Raw genomic sequence first — 19,050 nt, 5'->3', positions numbered from 1 at the left:
TATTTTCTTTTCTCTTTACAAAGTCTAATACTTTATTTTAATTATATATTAATATAATTATACATATTATATACTCTGCACCCATCTACTGAGGTACTTCAACATGGGAATTAACATTCCTTGTGTTTGAACATCATATTTACAGGCAAATTGGCGTAATTGTTTTTAGACATTTCCGTTGAAGCAAAGTATTGTGGGTTATGAGTGCCCACGAAGGATACACCTCATGCATCCTCCGAATTCCCGTGAAAGAAGGTTGCAACCGAAGGCTGCATTCGAAGTGTTCTACTCGCTTTTATGAAATGAGACAGGCTCGATGACGTATGCGGCCGACAAATGCGACCTCCGGAGGACGCATCCTTCCAAAGGAGACACAGCCTATGTATAATGCTGCGTTCCATTTGTCTCGGAAGTCGGAGCTCAGGACTCGAATCAACGTCATATCCGTTAAAAAAAAAAAAGAAATCCGAGTTGGATGCGTTCCATTACACACAACACGACAAGTTGGAAAAAAAGATGGATGCCTCCAGGAAAGTAATTGTTGCACTAGCTCTTTTGGAGTACAGAGAGCTACAAAATAAGTATGCCCTTCACCTAAGAGACCTCGAGGAAGATGACAGAAAGCGGAGAAGGCATGTTAATGTTTCCATGTATTTGATTGTATCAAAACATGTTAACCATATTTTAATCGAACCAGGGGTGTAAACAAAGGGCAATGCCCTATGGAAGTCCAAGCGTATATTTGCAATATAAATTTGCCTGAACGGTTTTACGGTTTGTAACATTCGGCAGTGTTGTTGTAGCAACATTGACCATTGTTCTTGTAGAAGCAGCTACCATTGTTGTTGTTAGCAGCAGCAACCTAGCCAATTTTAGCTGTACCAGTTTATAAACAACACATTACGAGGTAATTCATGCATAACAGGATCGTAGCAACATGCCTATAGGCAACGGTAATACTGTATTGTGTATATGACTTACTAAATTGGACAAATAAATAAATAAAATAAAATAAAAAGTGCTAAAATTTTTTTTTTTAAACCCACAGCATACTACAGTCCATGCTCTTCGCAGCCATCTTGCTTTCTCAACTCGGGGTCCTCTGAGTTTGTCCGACTTTTCCAGTAGGAATTCTGACATGGGGGAGTGGGCGTTTCATTTGTCAGTTCCGGTCTCGGAACTCGGAAAATAAATCCTCCAACTTCCGAGACAAATGGAACTCATAATTAGCATCACCCTGACCTTTGAAAAAGTGTCCGGAACTGCACGCAGGTCGCGCACTTCCGGGGGCCTTCTGCTAGTGCGCCTACCGAGGAGCCGCCATTGAAATGAATGGATGCTAACTGTTAGCTCTCTTTAAGAAATGTAGTCTCCCATAAGAACTCCTTGAAAACGGTAACTATATTTTTGATTTTCCATTATTACATACAGTTTGCAAATGATGTGGTAGCGCTTTAAACACGTAACGTTAGTGTTGTGAGCACCGTATGATCCTGCATTTTTCTCCTCTTAAATATTATTATTATTTATTGTTATTATTATGTGTAATGCACGCGCAGCTTCTCCCGGTTGAGGCTAGTGAATGGATAGTATGGAACGGTAATGAAGACCGACGAATAATACAATTCAAATAAATATCTTCCTTTTTCAGCTAGAATACAATGCATAAGCATGAATGTGTTTGCAGTAAGCAACAGTTTCAGCCTGAGGCAGTGGCAATACAGATACTGAGCTCTGTGACAAGACCCCGTTTTAAACTGCTATTAATATCCCTCTCAAGCGATTCAATTTACATCAAATTAACGTCTTGATCAGATAACTCAAACCACATTCGGATCGCATCGCATCTGTTTTGAGTAGCACTTACGCACTTGTCAATCAATCATTAATGATAAAAATAAATTTTATTTGTAATGTGCTTTTCTCATACCCAAAGCGCAATTTTTCATTAATTAAAATTAGGGGTTTAATCTGTGCCGGATACATGCAGCTTTAAAAGAAATTACCCGTCCGATCGAAGAAGTCTGGCAAAGCTCAAACATACTGTATATAGGTCTCTGGAAAATGAGAAATCTTTTAAAGAACTAGTTCTAAATAAGTGTGTCGAGTTCGTAGAAATGTAATCTTTGAGTCCATGTTGGTTTCACAAATTTTGGATAAACATATATAGAATTTTATACAAAAAACGGATTTATTGACTTTTAACGTGTTATGTGGTGTAACCTTCAAGGATACTTTCCTTGCACCTTGAATACATGATAACTGTAACTGTGTAACTTTGTCATTCATATTTTAAAGGTGAAAATATTTTTTACAAATATCATGAATGGCTACCTTGATTTGGTAGATTAATCATATTTTTTTTTTTCACTGCTTATATACAGTTGAAGTCAGAAGTTTACAAACACCTTAGTCAAATACATTTAAACTCAGTTTTTCACAATTTCTGACATTTAATCATAGAAAACTTTCCCTGTCTTAGATCATTTAGGACCACTACTTTATTTTAAGAATGTGAAATGTCAGAATAATAGTAGAGAGAATGATTTATTTCAGCTTTTTTTTTTTTTTTTTCATCACATTCCCAGTGGGTAAGAAGTTTACATGCACTTTGTTAGTATTTGGTAGCATTGCTTGTAAATTGTTTAACTTGGGTCAAACGTTTTGGGTATCCTTCCACAAGCTTCTCACAATAAGTTGCTGGAATTGTGGCCTATTCCTCTAGACAGAACTGGTGGTACTGAGTCAGGCTTGTAGGCCTCCTTGCTCGCACATGCTATTTCAGTTCTGCCCACAAATTTTCTATCAGGTCAGGGCATTGTGATGGCCAGTCCAATACCTTTACTTTGTTGTCCTTAATTTTGCAAAACTTTGGAGGTATGCTTGGGGTCACTGTCCATTTGGAAGACCCATTTGCGACCGAACTTTAACTTCCTGGCTGATGTCTTGAGATGTTGCTTCAATAAAGCCACATAATTTTTCTTCCTCATGATGCCATCTATTTTGGGAAGTGCACCAGTCCCTCCTGCAGCAAAGCACCACAACATGATGTTGCCACCCCGATGCTTCACGGTTGGGATGGTGTTCTTCGGCTTGCATGGCTCACCCTTTTTCCTCCAAATATAATGATTGTCATTATGGCCAAACAGTTAAATTTTTGTTTCATTAGACCACATTTTTCCAAAAAGTAAGATCTTTGTCCCCATGTGCACTTGCAAACTGTAGTCTGGCTTTTTTATGGTGGTTTTGGAGCAGTGGCTTCTTCTTGCTGAGCAGCCTTTCAGTTTATGTTGATATAGGACTTGTTTTACTGTGGATATAGATGCATGTCTAACTGTTTCCTCCAGCAATTTCACAAGGTCCTTTGCTGTTGTTCTGGGATTTGCACTTTTTGCACCAAACTACGTTCATCTCTAGGAGACAGAATGCGTCTACTTCCTGAACGGTATGATGGCTGCGTGGTCCCATGGTGTTTATACTTGTGTACTATTGTTTGTACAGACGAACGTGGTACCTTCAGGCATTTGGAAATTGCTCCTAAGGATGAACCAGACTTGTGGAGGTCCACAATTTTTTTTTTTTATGAGGTCTTGACTGATTTCTTTTGATTTTCCCATGATGTCAAGCAAAGAGGCACTGAGTTTGAAGGTAGGCCTTAAAATACATCCACAGGTACACATCCAATTCAGTACACCTCCTGTCAGAAGCTAATTGTCTAAAGGCTTGACATCATTTTCTGGAAGTTTCCAAGCTGCTTAAAGGCACAGTTAACTTAAGTGTATGTAAACTTCTGACCCACTGGAATTGTGATATAGTCAATTAAAAGTGAAACAATCTGTCTGTAAACAATTGTTGGAAAAATTACTTGTGTCATGCACAATGTAGTCCTCCTAAACGACTTGCCAAAACTATAGTTTGCTAATATAAAATCTGTGGAGTGGTTAAAAAAAAAATGTGTTTTAATGACTTCAACCTAAGTGTATGTAAACTTCTGACATATATATATATATATATATATACACTGGCGGCCAAAGGTTTGGAATAATGTACAGATTTTGCTGTTTTGGAAGGAAATTGGTTCTTTAATTCACCAAAGTGCCATTCAGCTGATCACAAAGTATTGTCAGGACATTACTGATGTGAAAAACAGCACCATCACTATTTGGAAAAAAAAAAAAAGAAAGTGTCATTTCTGATCAAATCTAGACAGGCCCCATTTCAGCAGCCATCACTCCAACACCTTATCCTTGAGTAATCATGCTAAATTGCTAATTTGTTACTACAAAATCACTTGCCATTATAATCAAACTCAGTTGAAAGCTATTTGGTTCGTTAAATGAAGCTTAACATTGTCTTTGTGTTTGTTTTTATGTTGCCACAGTATGCAATAGACTGGCATGTCTTAAGGTCAATATTAGGTCAAAAATGGCAAAAAAGAAACATCTTTCTCTAGAAACTCATCAGTCAATCATTGTTTTGAGGAATGAAGGCTATACAATGCTTGGAATTGCCAAAAAAAAAAAAAACAAAAAAAAAAAAACTGAAGGTTTCATACAAGGTGTACACTACAATCTTCAAAGACAAAAGATAACTGGCTGTAACAAAGACAGAAAGAGATGTGGAAGGCCAGATGTACAACTAAACAAGAGGATAAGTACATCAGAGACTATAGTTTGAGAAATAGACACCTCACATGTCCTCAGCTGACAGCTTCATTGAATTCTACCCACTCAACACCAGTTTCATGTACAACAGTAAAGAGAAGACTCAGGGGTGCAGGCCTTATGGGAAGAATTGCAAAGAAAAAGACACTTTTGAAGCAGAAACACAAAAAGAAAAGGTTAGAGTGGCTCTCTCTCTCTCTCTCTCTCTATATATATATACACTACAGGTCAAAAGTTTTGAAACACTTGACTGAAATGTTTCTCATGATCTTAAAAATCTTTTGATCTGAAGGCGTATGCTTAAATGTTTGAAATTAGTTTTATAGACAAAAATATAGATGTGGCACCATATTAATTTATTTCATTATAAATCTAAAATTTAATTAAAAAAAAAAACTTTTTTGAAATTGATGACTTGGACCAAATAATAAAGAAAAGCAGCCAATAAGTGCCCAACATAGATAGGAACTCCTTCAATACTGTTTAAAAAGCATCCCAGGGTGATACCTCAAGAAGCTGGTTGAGAAAATGTCAAGAGTACATGTCTGCAAATTCTAGGCAAAGGGCGACTACTTTGAAGATGCTAAAATATAACACAGTTTTGATTTATTTTGGATTTTGTTTAGTCACAACATAATTCCCATAGTTCCATTTATGTTATTCCATAGTTTTGATGACTTTACTATTATTCTAAAACGTCAAAAAACAAAAATTACAATAAAGAATGAGTAAGTGTTTCAAAACTTTTGACCGGTAGTGTGTATGTGTGTATGTATATATATATTAGAAATAATAATAAAAAATATTCTGCACTACTCCTGGCAAAAACAATTTCAACAAAGAATTTGAGCTTTTAGTAAGACAATGATTTTGTATTTTACTCTCTCTGGACAGTTACACCACATGAAATTTTTTACTTTAAACTCCATAATCAAAAATCTGTTCATCATAGAAGAGGTGTATTCAAGTAAGTTTTGTGTGAATTGCATTTGTAATGTATTTTTGAATAATTTAATAGATATGGTCTCGTTGTTGACTTATTTACAGTACAGACCATCATCAGTATGATGTATGCCATGACAGAATATTCACTTTAGATAAAATGGATAAATGTAGATCATATGAAGCACATGCAACACATTTTAAGTTGATTTTATACAGGTACTCAACAAATTTGCTATGTGCAGTCTGCCCGAAATGTGTTTGTGGTGAGTTTAACATTCATCTGAGACAAATGACAAGATATTTCAGGTTCATTTTCTGGTGTAGCATAATTTTCTGTGTTGTGATAAGTACTATACAAATAAAAATGACTTAACTTGAGAGGGGTTTAATGAAATAAGATGACAAGTTGACACATTAATACCTGGTGTAAATGGTAATGTGTCTCAGCTGACCTTGTGTTTGGATCACTCAAGACAGGTCTTCATACCAGGACCAAATAACACTACATATTTCAGTATCACATTATAGAACACTAACAAGAATAAAAGAAAGCTATGTAGAGTATAAAATAAGTAATATTAAGTCAGTGGTAACATAAGCTGAATAAAATAGGACTATATAAAACACTTCACTGTTTGTTTGTGTTTGCGGCATTCCAGACAGATACAGTATTATTGGAATATGACACTCACAAAGACCGATATGTGTATAACGCTACTTGACAATGAAGAGGCTGGAATTTACAAATCTTGCAACATCCAAAGTAATTTAATTTAGCGTCTGTATGTCATCACAAGTCAAGCCTTCAATATGGCTAGATTTATTCAATACTTGCTGCCTGCTACATACCAATAATGACTTTCTGTTCTCTCTACCCCACAGTTTCCAGGTAAAGATGCAGTTTGTTGATGAGGAGAGTAATAACATTAATGATTCAGAAGCATGCAGTGTGAAAAATGAAGAACAAAGAGGTTGGTGTCCATTCTTGGCTCTTCATTAATGACTGTTGAAGTAACAAATCTTTGGACAATTTCAGCCAGATTTGGTAAAAATCACAGTGACTGTGAATAACATAACTGAACAAACAATATTGGGAAACATATCAAGAAAATTACTGCAAAATGTCACAAGTTGATCACATACAAATAGGTAATGCAGGCCTCCAGACTGTGACTAAATGGCTGAATTTTGCATACATTTTTCCTACTAGTGCATGTAGATTTTGTAAGAGCAAATACAAAGAAAAGAGTAAAGAGTGTTAAAGCTCTCCATTTAATGGTCTTTGATTGTAGAAAAAATTATACTGGATCGGTTTTCCTTCAGAGATTCCAAAAGATGACTGTACTTAATTAAGAGCCTGATAAAAGGAAAATAATTATTTGAGTAACAACTTTATTCACTTTTTACAAATGATATTGTTGTTATTAAGGTTAATGATGTGACGCACATTTTTGTCCAGATCTGTTATCATCTAAAAATACCTCAAAAATGTGATTCACAAATAAAAAAAATTACTTGAGTACACTTTTACTATGATGAACATGTTTTCAGTTACTGAGTTCAAAGTCATTTTGATATTTATGGGGGGTTGGGAGGGCTTAAAGTAAACAAATGTCATGTGGTGTAACCATCCGGAGACAGTAAAAAAAACCAAAAACAAATCAAAATTCTTGAAAAAAGAAATGCTGGCATAATTAATAATTAATAATTAATAATAATAATTTAATAATAATTAATAATAATAATTAATAATTTTCTTTATTTATCACACATTATACATTTTGCACATATACAGTGAAATTCTTCTTTTTTCACATATCCCAGCTAGGCTGGGGTCAGAGTGCAGGGTCAGCCATGATACGGCGCCCCTGGAGCAGATAGGGTCAAGGGCCTTGCTCAAGGGCCCAACAGTGGCGTCTTGGTGGTGCTGGGGCTTGAACCCCTGACCTTCTGATCAGTAACCCAGAGCCTTAACCGCTGAGCTACCACTGCCCTCTAGTAGCTACCACTGCCCTCTGCATGAGTAGTGCAGAATAATATTTTATAATTTTTTCTTAAAAAATAATAAGTGAATCAATTTTCTTTTAAAATATGATTGATGTGATTGATAAAAAAAAAAAAAAAAAAAAAAAAAACATTTGTCAACCAAATCAAACAAACAAAAAACTGATATAACTAAATTTTTTTTATTTTTTTTTATTTTTATGAAAAGGCACATTTCCTTTAGGTCATATAGTGTTGTTTGATAAAAAATAAAAATAAAATTCACCTTAAATATGTTTTTATATATATGTTATATATATATATTTTTTTATTGTAATTAATAATATGTTATAACACCTTTTACTTGATGGTAACACCAAATGACATTTTAAAATTAATAAAAAAAAAATAAAAAAAACAATTGTAGAAAATGCTGTAAGTTTGTTTTTTGTTTTTTTTTGTGAAACCAACATGGACACAAAGATTACATTTTTACGAACTTGATGCTTGTGCATTCTTTTTTTATTTCTAATTTTTATCTCCTCAGACAACCTAATATGTCAGTGACCTATTATCAGTAATGAAAATAATGCTTTTCATAAATGTATTCTTTATGGAACAAAATATGCAATAATATTTTAGTAAATGCACTTATTGGTGTAATACAATAATAATATCGTTATTAGTGGTTTCTGTCCACACCAGTGCTACCAAATCAGGTGCTCTGTGCCTTCATCTGTAGGTTTTGGGGATGCCAGTGTTAGTCTGGAGTCCTTGTTACTTTCTGCCATGAAAAGTAATATTTTTATTTCTTATTTTACCATTGTTGTCTGAATTGATTTTAGACCTGGTGGAAGTGAAAGAGGAAATTCAAGAACAAAATGAAGCGGAGAAGGGCCATGAGTATCAGAAACCTCATCATATCACAAGTGGAGAGAAATCTTTCAGTTGCTCACGGACTGCAAAGAAAAAGAGAAAGGCCAAGGGATCTTTCACCTGTCCTCAGTGTGGAAAGATTTTCACACTAAAAGTAAACCTTAATAGCCACCTAAAAATTCACTCCGGTGAGCGCGATTTCACCTGTCTTCAGTGTGGCAAGAGTTTCTTTAAAAAAGCAGACCTGAAGAGGCATCAACAAAGTCACACAGGCGAGAAGCCTTTCACATGCCCTCACTGTGGGAACTGCTTCACACGCAAAGAGAGCCTCGAGCATCACATAAAAATTCACACCGGGGAGAAGCCTTACACCTGCCTCATATGTGAAAGGAGTTTCCTTCGTAAAGGACACTTTAAGAATCACATGAAAATTCATTCTGGTGAGAGGCCTTACACATGCCCACATTGTGACAAGAGTTTCACCCAGGCATCCGTTCTCAAAAACCATCTGCACTCTCACTCTGGAGAAAGGCCATTTAACTGTGATCAGTGCGGTAAAAATTTTATTTCAGCAAAACACCTAAAACTACACCAGAAAATTCATGAGAAGCCTTACTTGTGCTCTTTTTGTGGAAAGACGTTTTCACAACTGGGTTATATGAAAGAGCACCAGAAAGTTCATACTGGTGAGAAAGCACATATGTGCTCTGTGTGTGGCAATTCCTTTTCTAGAGCCAAATACTTGAAAGAACACAAAAAAATCCACACTGGAGAAAAACCTTACAATTGTTCCTACTGTGACAAGAGTTTCGCTCAGTCAGGAAACCTGAAAGCACATGAGCGATTGCATACTGGAGAGAAGCCGTATCAATGCCCACTATGTCAGAGGGGTTTCACCACATCAAGTACTCTAATGTATCATAGAAAAAAATGTCGCCAAAAGTTATAGTAAACAAACATTATCTTCTTAACCGAACGTTTTAAAGCAAATTGTGCAGAATTGAGAAGGTAATTCACTAACATGCTTGTACGTATATTGGGAAGTAGCAGTAGTACTACATTTTAAGGAGTAGTTCACCAGAAAATGAAAATTCTCTCATCATTTACTCACCCTCATGCCATCCCAGATGTGTATGACTTTCTTTCTTCTGTGGAACACCAATGAAGATTTTTAGAAGAATATTCAGCTCTGTAGGTCCATAATTTGAAGTTCAAAAAAGCACATGAAGGCAGTGTAAAAGAAATCCATAAAACTCCAGTGGTTAAATCTGTGTCTTCAGAAACGATATAAGTGTTAGTAAGGAACAGATCAATATGTAAGTCCTTTTTAACTATATGTAAATTGTCCTCCCTGCCCAATAGGTGATGATATGCACGAAGAATTCGAATTGCCAAAAAACAAAAGTCGTCATCTTAGGAGAGAAGAGTGCTTAGGAGGGCTGTTTGAAAGTTGATATTTATAGTAAAAAAGGACTTGAATATCGATCTGTTTCTCACCCACACCTATCATATCTCTTCTGAAGAAATGGATTTAACCACTGGAGTGTTATGGATTACTTTTATGCTGCCTTTTTGTGCTTTTTGGAGCTTAAAATTTCTGGCCACCATTCACTTTCTTTTATTAACCGTAACTGTTGAAAGGTCATGCATTGAGAACTGAAAATGCTTGCATAAGAGACTAAAAAAAGTTTTATGATGATGGAAGCTTAAGTCAAAGACAGTTTGCATGAAAATACATGTAATGAAATAATGACATTTTGGTCATTCCTGTATTCATACAGTGTACATTACTTTTTAAAAATCATTGAACAATTTAGGTCACTGTGGAGTCACTGCTGTGTAATATATAGTGTTCTCATTGTACATTATGAAATGAAATTTCCATAAATGGTTACAAAATTGTATATTTATTGGCCTTTTATAGCCAAGTGCAAACTACAAGACTTTGTGAGGTTTGTTGATTGTAACCCTTTTTAAGGTTAAGACATGAATTGTAAGTTTGCAATATATGTAGGAACTCATGACCACTCACATTAAAATAAAGACTCCAGTCATATCAGTAACCTTAGAAAAGCTGTTTTATTCTACATGAAGAGGGTCCACATATGGGGGCTGCTATGTTATAATCACATGACCAGCCAAATACTGCTCACTTAATCTCAGTAACCATCCTGTTATTTGACACTTTCACTCATTGATTAAAGTAATCATGGCTGACTGTGAATACTACATTTCTACAATGGCATCTGAAACTGAATACTAATGATTTTAAATGATGCTGCTTCCAAGCCGCTAGGTGTCAGTGTAAGTCCAAGATGACACAAAGATAAAAGTTACTGAGTGCGCCTTTAATTTTACAAGTAAATGTATGAATGAAATGGTGACAAATTATTATTTTATTTATTTATTTTTTGTATTGCTTTGCTTATTGATAATAATTATTTGTAAATAACCAAAACTGTCACAGTGAGTTGAATACAGATAGGGGTTATCAGTTCAACATTAGTTTGACACTGAGCCTCATTCCTTATAAGTCTATGCATCCTAATAAACTGTAGATAATTTCTTGTGTAAGCCTACTTGTTTTTAAGGCCTAGTTTTAAGGAATATGTTTGTTTTTGTTAAATTATAAATTAACCGACCTACAGTATTTTTGTCAGCAAAATTAGCAATAGCATAAAACCGCTGACAACTCCACAACAGCCCAGCAGGTGGCAATACGCACAAATGCAATAAATCGCCACAAAACAAGAGAAGAAGGTAGGTTATCTTTATCTACTAGCCTGTCACACAGTTTGTAAATAATGCGGCAGGGTTGTAAAATAAGGGTGCTTTCACAGCGGGAGGGGCAGGAAACAAACTCGGTTTCGGTCCAAGCAATCGAACCAAGTGTGAAAGCACCCTAACGTTTGTGTAGTAAGTACTATCCTGATATGAGTCTGATTATTTCTCCGCTAAAATATCTCCAATATGCAGCTTCCCCTGATGAATAGGGTCAATAGAATTAAACGATTTCTAATTTAAATAAAACTTCTAATAAATATGCATCACAATACTGAGATGAGATGAGAACCAGGGTGCCAGTTCTGATTTCAGTACTATATAAGTGTATCGAATGGGGTAAAAATAGGCAAAATTATTATTTTTTTAATTGAAATTTGATGGAGCAACAGCATTTGTGTGAAAAGGGGGCCCTTCAATAACCACTTAAGAAAAGAGTTAACCATTTCCTGTTCATTTAAATCACATATAGCATTATATAACGTATGTTGCCCCACTTAAGAAAAACAATGTTTTATTGGGGCCTTTAGTCCCTGCAACAGGGGGCTTTTTACCCAAATACTGTCCTTTCACTTACTGGACAGACAAGTGTTTTGTCTCAATAACTGGGATAATTTCAGGTTTTCTTTTTAGCTACATGCTTTTTAAGTGTTCAAAATGTAATTAAATATTAGATCAAATCACATCTAAATCAGCCTTAGACATTGCAGGTGGTGAACTCATGGATCAGTAATATTTTGCAGTGTATTGTGACAAACAGGTGTCAAGGCTGTGGTAGATTTAGTTGCTATTTAGTGTTTTTGGGAGAAAATAAAGTCAAAAGTGCCTTTTACCCCGGGGAGCCTTTAGCCCCTGTTGTACCTTGGAGGTCCTACAAATGAGTAAAATGACTTTGTAACATCTCTATCCAACAGTTTTCAGGAAAAATTCAAGATAAACTATTGTAAAGATGGAGTTTATTAAAGAGGAGAGTGAGAACATGAGTGATGCAGAACCATGCGGAGTGAAAAATGAAGTTACTGAGGAACAAAAAGGTTGGTGTCCATTCTTCTTTATTTTTCATTCTTTCATCTTTAATCCTCAGAAACATGAAAGGGGTCATATCAAGAGGAATCAGAATTACCATGATCTTTTTAAATAAAAAGTTCATTGTAGTATGAAAACATACTGAAAGTTTTAACACTAAAAACTCCCTCCCTCATCCAAAAAGACCAATTATTGAAACTGAGCTACACGTGAACAACGTCTATTGTGTGCTCAGAAACTTGACCTGCCCAGTAAAAATTAGGTAATTTAAAGGGACAGTTCACTAAAAAATTTACATTTTCTCATCATTTACTCACCCTCATCCCATCCCAGAAGTTTATGGCATTCTTTCTTCTGCTGAACACAAATGATGATTTTTGGAAGAATATTTCAGCTCTGTATGCAAGTGAATGATGGCCAGAACTTTGAATGTCAAAAAATCACATGAATTCAGCATTAAAGAAATCCATACTACAGTGGTTAAATTTAAGTCTTCAGAAGCGATATGATAGGTGTGGGTGAAAAACAGATCAATATTTAATTTCTTTTTTCTATAAGAGCAAATTCCAATTAAAATAATTTCGGAACAACCCTTCGAGTGGCTTCCCCTTTCCACAGTGCCCTTCAAGGGCATAAAAATGCAGTTTGGAAAATGCCCTAAATGTCCACTTTCACCTTTAGTTTCACTTCCACGTTCTTCTTTTGTTTTTGTCAATTTACTTTCTTTGATCATATCGCCACCTACTGGGCAGGGAGGAGAATTTATAGTCAAAAAGGACTTAAATATTGAACTGTAACTTGTAACTTATACTATAGCTTTCAAGCTACATCCACCAAACTCCGCACAGACTTTCAGACTTTTCTAACATAAAGCGTTTTTTTCCACCAACAGGCCGAACAGTTCTGAGCACAGTGAGGAATGGTTCCAGTAGCATTTCCACTTGAGCATGGTTCAATTACAAACCGTTCTCTGATTTCTCTTGGATCCTGAAACCATTCTAACCGTACTGGTGGAACAGATTTTAGTAGTTGGCGACTCACGATTGTCCGTTTGCTTCTCCGTGATTTAAAATAATGTATGTGTAATTTTTCCTTAGGCTATAGTAGTTAAAAAAAGGACTGAGAGTCCCCTAACATTTATGATAAAAAGTGTATGTTTCAGCACAATATATTAGGGTACACAGTGCATAATAACAGTTCAAATGAATGCACAGATATATAAAAATTCACTCTCATAGCATACTTTTAAATATTTGAAAATTGAGCATCATATTATCAAACATTCTTCCCACACCTGCCCCAGAATCTACGCACCTAGCAATTTAGTTTTGAATGTAAAGTATATGGATGTGCCTGGAATAATATTTATGTTTTTCATTAAATGTTACATTTTTCTTTACCAAAAACTAGTTTTGCTGGAAAATGATGGCATACGATGCAAAACATTGTTGATTTTTTTTAAATTTTCAATCCATTCATACTGATGCCTTATTGTTGAGTCCTGAATATTGTTTCTTATTTTATCTTTATTGTCTGGATTGATTTTAGGCCTGTTGGAAGTAAAAGAGGAAATTCAAGCACTGAGTGAAGTGGAGGAGAAACATCAGTATGAGGAACCATATAATTTTATAACTGGAGAAAAATCTTACAGTCACTCACAGACTGAAAAGATTTTCTCAAGTAAAAAAATGGGAGCCAAGAGATCTTTCACCTGCCCCCAATGTGGAAAGATTTTTAAACGAAAAGGAAGACTTAAAAGCCACTTGAAAATTCATTTAAGAGAGTGCAGTTTCACCTGTCTTCAGTGTGAGAAGAGGTTCATTAAAAAAGCAGAACTGAAAAGGCACCAACAAATTCACAGTGGCGAGAGACCGTTCATTTGCCCCCAGTGTGGAAAGAGTTTCGTACACAAAGATATCCTCAGGAATCACATAAGAATTCACACTGGAGAGAAGCCTTTCACGTGCCCTCAGTGTGGCAAGAGTTTCACACAGGCATCGAGTCTCAACAATCATCTGTACTCTCACTGTGGAGACAAGCCATTTAACTGTGATCAGTGCGGTAAAAATTTTATTTCTGCAAAACACCTAAAAAGACACCAGAAAGTTCATGAGAAGCCTTATTTGTGTCCTTTTTGTGGAAAGTCGTTTTCACAGCTGGACCATTTGAAGCAGCACCAGAAAATACATACTGGTGAGAAAGCTCATAAGTGTCCATTGTGTGGGAATTCCTTTACTAGAGCCACATACTTGAAAGAACACAAAAAAATCCATACTGGAGAAAGACCTTACAAGTGCTCACATTGTGACAAGACCTTCAGTCAGGCAGGATCCCTGAAAACACACAAGAGAGTGCATACTGGAGAGAAGCCGTACCACTGCACCTCATGTGGGAAGAGTTTCAGTCAGTCAACTAATTTACTGACTCACAGACAAAAGTATTGCCCCAAATTATCCAAAGAATAAACCAAAGATCTTCTTCCAAAAGAGCAATTTCATCATTTGCAAGATGATCATTTGTTAAAGTACCTGCAGTGGTGAACTTTGTGCTCACTTTGACTACGGTTTGGGGTAAAGTATTTGCTCAGAAGGCTTGTGTACCACTTTTAAATGCCACAATTGTTGTCGGGTCCTTTTCTACATAATGGGAGTAGTGATAGTACTACATTAAAGCATTAATTGTGTGTAGTAGCATGTCAAAAAGTGACAGCCTATGTTATTGTTTTTCTATTCACATCTGTAACCATTTCATATTGTTACTAATACAGTAGCTGTTGTGATGCATTGACAACTGAAAAGAAGTTCATTGAGATCATTAAAGGAATATTCTGGGTTTAACACAAGCTTTATCGACAGCATTTGTGGCATAATGTTGAGTTCCACAAACAATTATTTTGACTCCCTACTTTTATAAAAAAAAAAAAAAAAAAAAAGAAAAAAACAATATTACAAAGAATGAGGCACTTACAATGAAAGTGAATGGGGCCAATTTTTGGAGGATTTAAAGGCAGAAATGTGATGCTTAGAATAAAAAAAAAAAACAAATTAAATTTTTTTTTTTTAAAACACTTACAGTGGCAAGAAAAAAATATGTGAACCCATTAGAATTAGCTGGTTTTCTGCATAAATTATTCATAAAATGTGATCCCTTCATTTAAGTAATAAGTATAGACAAAAACAATTATAATCTTTCATGTCTTTATTGAACACATCCCATTTAACATTCACAGTGCTGTGGAAAATGTAAGTTAACCTTTGGATTTAATAACTGGTCGATCCTCCTTTGGCAGCAGTAACCTCAACCAAATATTTCTGTTAGCTGTGGATTAGACCTGCACAACGTTCAGAAGGAATTTTGGACCATTCTTCCTTACAGAACTGCTTCAGCTCAGCCATGATAAACATGGAACATTTTTCCCTCGATGGCAAGTGATCCAGGTCCTGAAGCAGCAAAGCAGGCCCAAATCATGATGCTCCCTTCACCATACTTCAACGTTGGGATGGTGTGCCTAGACCTGCACAACGTTCAGAAGGAATTCTGGACCATTCTTCCTTACAAAACTGCTTCAGCTCAGCCATGTTCTAGGATGTCTGGTGTGAATGGCTCTCTTGTGCTCATTCCACAGCATCTCTATTGGGTTAAGGTCTGGGCTCTGACTGGGCCACACCAAAAGGTAGATTTTCTTTTTTTGAAGCCATTCTGTAGTGGATTTACTTTCATGTTTATGGTCATTGTCCTGCTGTATCACTCAGCTTCTACTGAGCTTCAGCTGGCGCACAGCCATCCTGACATTATCCTGTTGGATATCTTGATAAACATGGGACATTTTTCCCTCGATGATGGCAAGTGATCCAGGTCCTGAAGCAGCAAAGCAGCCCTTTTTTACGTCACATGTAGTGCTGCATGTTCTTCCCAAACATTTCAAACTTAGTTTCATCAGTCCACAAAAATTTTTTCCCAGTGGCATTGTGGAGTGTCAAGGTGGACTTTGGCAAACTTCAGGTGGGCAGCAATGTTTGTTTTGTAAAGCAGCGGCTTCCTTCGTGGTGTCCTGCCATGGACACCATGCCTGTTTAATGTTTTCCGCTTAGTAGACTCATGAACAGAGATGTTAACCAGTTCCAGTGATTCCTTCAAATCTTTAGCTGTCACTCTAGGGTTCTTTTTTACCTCACTGAGCATTCTGCAGTGTGCACTTTGAGTTACCTTGGCTGGATGGCCACTTCTAGGAAGAGTAGCCACAGTACTAAATTGTCTAAATTTATAGACAATTTGTCTTACTGTGGAAAGATGAATATCTAAGTTCTTTGAATTAACTTTGTAACCTTTTCTAGCTTTGTGCAAAGCAACCATTCTTGATTGTAGGTCTTCTGAGATCTTTTTTTTCAAGGCATGGTCCACGTCAGCAGATGCTTCTTATGAATAGCAAACTAAATTTTTTTAGTGCTTTTTACTTGTCAAAGAAGCTCTAACCCACACCTCCAATCAGGGCCGTTTCTAGGCACCTGCTGGGGGGGCCCATTTTGATTTTGAGAATAAAGTATAAACTACAAGAATAAAGTTGTAGCATTATGAGATTAAAGTCGTAATATTTTGTAGCTTCAAAAACCACATAAAGGAGACGGAAGTAATCAATATGACTCCAGTGGTTAAATCCATATCTTCAGAAGCGATATGATAGGTGTGGGTAAGAAACAGATCAATATTTAAATCCTTTTTTACTATATATCTGCACTTTACATTCAGTTTCAGATGTGAAAGTGAAACAAGGCCCGATATACTTCCAGAGAAGTTCTTCTTCATCCTTCATTCAGGGGTAAAATGTTCTAAACAGCTGAGCAACTTTATATTGTTTGCAAACATTTAGACACCTGCCACACCGCTGTGGGAGGCATTTAGAAGTACATTTAAATATGAGGATGCTACATGTAAAACCTAAACTAATGTGACATTAAAATGTGTTACAATTACTGTACGCCTTATTCTATGAGTAGAATTCACATGAGGTCAGTAAAAGAAGCTGTTTTAACCATTCGATGATGATACTGTATATGTAGTAGAACATTTTTAATTTGTCTTGTTTACATTCTGAATTCATGGAGCTATTGCACTAACACGCTATACACCATAATAAGCACCGAATACATTATGTTATTGTAATTTATGATGACACTGATACTATTGCAAAAATTAGTGTATAAAAGTGTTAATGTGCAGAATAAAGACAAAAGGATGATGATAGGCATATCTTTGGGCAGATGTGTGAATAGCTTTTGCTGCAGATTGCACATGAGTAAATGGGCACTTGAGAGAATTTGAGTAGATTCTGTTTCTTTTGTAGACTAATTAAACTAAAACAAAACAAAAAAATCACCTGACATGGTCTTGGAAAATGTCTCCATATGAACGATCGTAGGTAAATTTGCACCAGTTCGCTAATAGTGCTACATGTTATTAGATGTTCTTGTTGACTGATTTTGACTGACTGAATAAGGTAAACTGAATTATTTGTCGGCCTCAGGGTAGGTGGATTTTTAGGTCACACCTACTAATGACGTGGACCAATGACAGTAAGAAGGTGTTTAGCAGCCAGTAAGAATTGTCCCTAAAAGTTCACCCAGGCTAGCTGTTACGAACCACCGAAATGAATGCAAAAACACCTTTTTGGCCATAGTTTGTTCTAAATGATGTCACGCCTGTTCATTCTTCAAATTCTTATGAAGTACATCACCACATGTGACTTTCAGATGTAAAAGAGGAGATTTATGGCATTTTCACACCTGGCTTGTTTGAAGCATTTGTTTCGGAACCTGATGTGTTTTCTCCCTTTGGTTCGTTTAGGCATTTATGAACAAGGGGTTCACACCCGGATCCACACCAAAAAAATCGGCCCGATTGCAAACAAACTCTGGAGCGATTCGCTTGTGATGAGAATGCAATCCGACCCAACAAACCAAGCAATATCCCTATAAAAACAATGAACATACCTGATGGATCTTTGGAGAAGACATCTGTTGGTCAGCACTGACTTAAATGCATATATAGCCTTTTGGCGACTATATTAGATATAGTTGCATGTTTAAAATAGGAGCTGTTTTATAATTCTTGATCATTAGTGTGTGTGTGTGTGTGTGTGTGTGTGTGTGTGTGTGTGTGTGAGAGAGACTGTGACTGCATTTTTCAATGCAGAAATAATGCAAAAGCAACTAATGACGGATAAAAATAACCATGATGTAAATTTTACAACTCATATCATCCATATTTCGGATAAAGTGTATTTGCAGGGCAACCTATGACTGGAACGCATATTCTGTACCATGCATTGACGTATTACATAACGTCACATACATAGCGTGACATAAACAACACTCGAAAATTTGTAATGGTTGATACAATTTTTACAGGTACACTGATCAGCCACAACATTAAAACCACCTGCCTAATATTGTGTAGGTCTCCCTCATGCTGCCAAAACAGCGCCAACCCGCATCTCAGAATAGTGTTCTGAGGTGCTATTCTTCTCACCACAATTGTATGGAGCGGTTATCTGAGTTACCATAGACTTTTTCAGTTTGAACCAGTCTGGCCATTCTCTGTTGACCTTTCTCATCAACAAGGCATATCCATTCGCAGAACTGACGCTCACTGGATGTTTTTTGTTTTTGGCACCATTCTGAGTAAATTCTAGAGACTGTTGTGTGTGAAAATCCCAGGAGATCAGCAGTTACAGAAATACTCAAACCAGCCAATCTGGCACCAATAATCATCCATGCGA

General features: G+C 36.1%; 2 protein-coding genes across 10 annotated transcripts in view; both read left to right on the top strand.

Moving 5' to 3' along the window:
• Positions 1-10,974, top strand: part of LOC127442904 (gastrula zinc finger protein XlCGF8.2DB-like) — a 58,607-nt gene extending 47,633 nt beyond the window's left edge. Inside the window, exons 1-6 of one of the 8 annotated variants that reach the window (XM_051701274.1) lie at positions 1,310-1,395; positions 4,382-4,840; positions 5,559-5,631; positions 5,826-5,872; positions 6,492-6,580; positions 8,438-10,974. In XM_051701274.1, the coding sequence (XP_051557234.1) occupies positions 5,844-5,872; positions 6,492-6,580; positions 8,438-9,417 (1,098 nt within the window). In that variant the 5' untranslated portion in view covers positions 1,310-1,395; positions 4,382-4,840; positions 5,559-5,631; positions 5,826-5,843 and the 3' untranslated portion in view covers positions 9,418-10,974. The other 7 variants (XM_051701277.1, XM_051701272.1, XM_051701273.1 and 4 more) reach the window with 7 other exon arrangements.
• Positions 10,975-11,205: 231 nt separating this feature from the next.
• On the top strand, positions 11,206-17,574 carry LOC127442954 (gastrula zinc finger protein XlCGF8.2DB-like). 2 transcript variants are annotated; one of them, XM_051701391.1, is made up of 3 exons: positions 11,206-11,228; positions 12,164-12,283; positions 13,824-17,574. In XM_051701391.1, the coding sequence occupies exons 2-3, from the start codon at positions 12,199-12,201 to the stop codon at positions 14,738-14,740; spliced, it is 1,002 nt and encodes a 333-aa protein (XP_051557351.1). In that variant the 5' UTR covers positions 11,206-11,228; positions 12,164-12,198; the 3' UTR covers positions 14,741-17,574. The 2 variants fall into 2 exon arrangements, with proteins under 2 accessions (XP_051557351.1, XP_051557352.1); XM_051701392.1 differs by lacking the exon at positions 11,206-11,228 and adding an exon at positions 11,239-11,384.
• Positions 17,575-19,050: the final 1,476 nt, after the last annotated feature.

The sequence above is a fragment of the Myxocyprinus asiaticus genome, chromosome 6 (assembly GCF_019703515.2).
Source record: "Myxocyprinus asiaticus isolate MX2 ecotype Aquarium Trade chromosome 6, UBuf_Myxa_2, whole genome shotgun sequence".
Lineage (NCBI taxonomy): Eukaryota > Metazoa > Chordata > Actinopteri > Cypriniformes > Catostomidae > Myxocyprinus > Myxocyprinus asiaticus.
Note: the sequence above shows the minus strand (reverse complement) of the source record. Positions and strands in the feature narration are given on the sequence as shown.

What these genes read in the sequence shown, in the direction of transcription:
- LOC127442954 (XM_051701391.1), top strand. Translation starts at nt 12,199, where the DNA reads ATGGAGTTTATTAAAGAGGAGAGTGAGAACATGAGTGATGCAGAACCA. An exon ending in AGTTACTGAGGAACAAAAAG is followed by an intron (nt 12,284 to 13,823) that starts GTTGGTGTCCAT and finishes GATTGATTTTAG; the next exon opens with GCCTGTTGGAAGTAAAAGAG.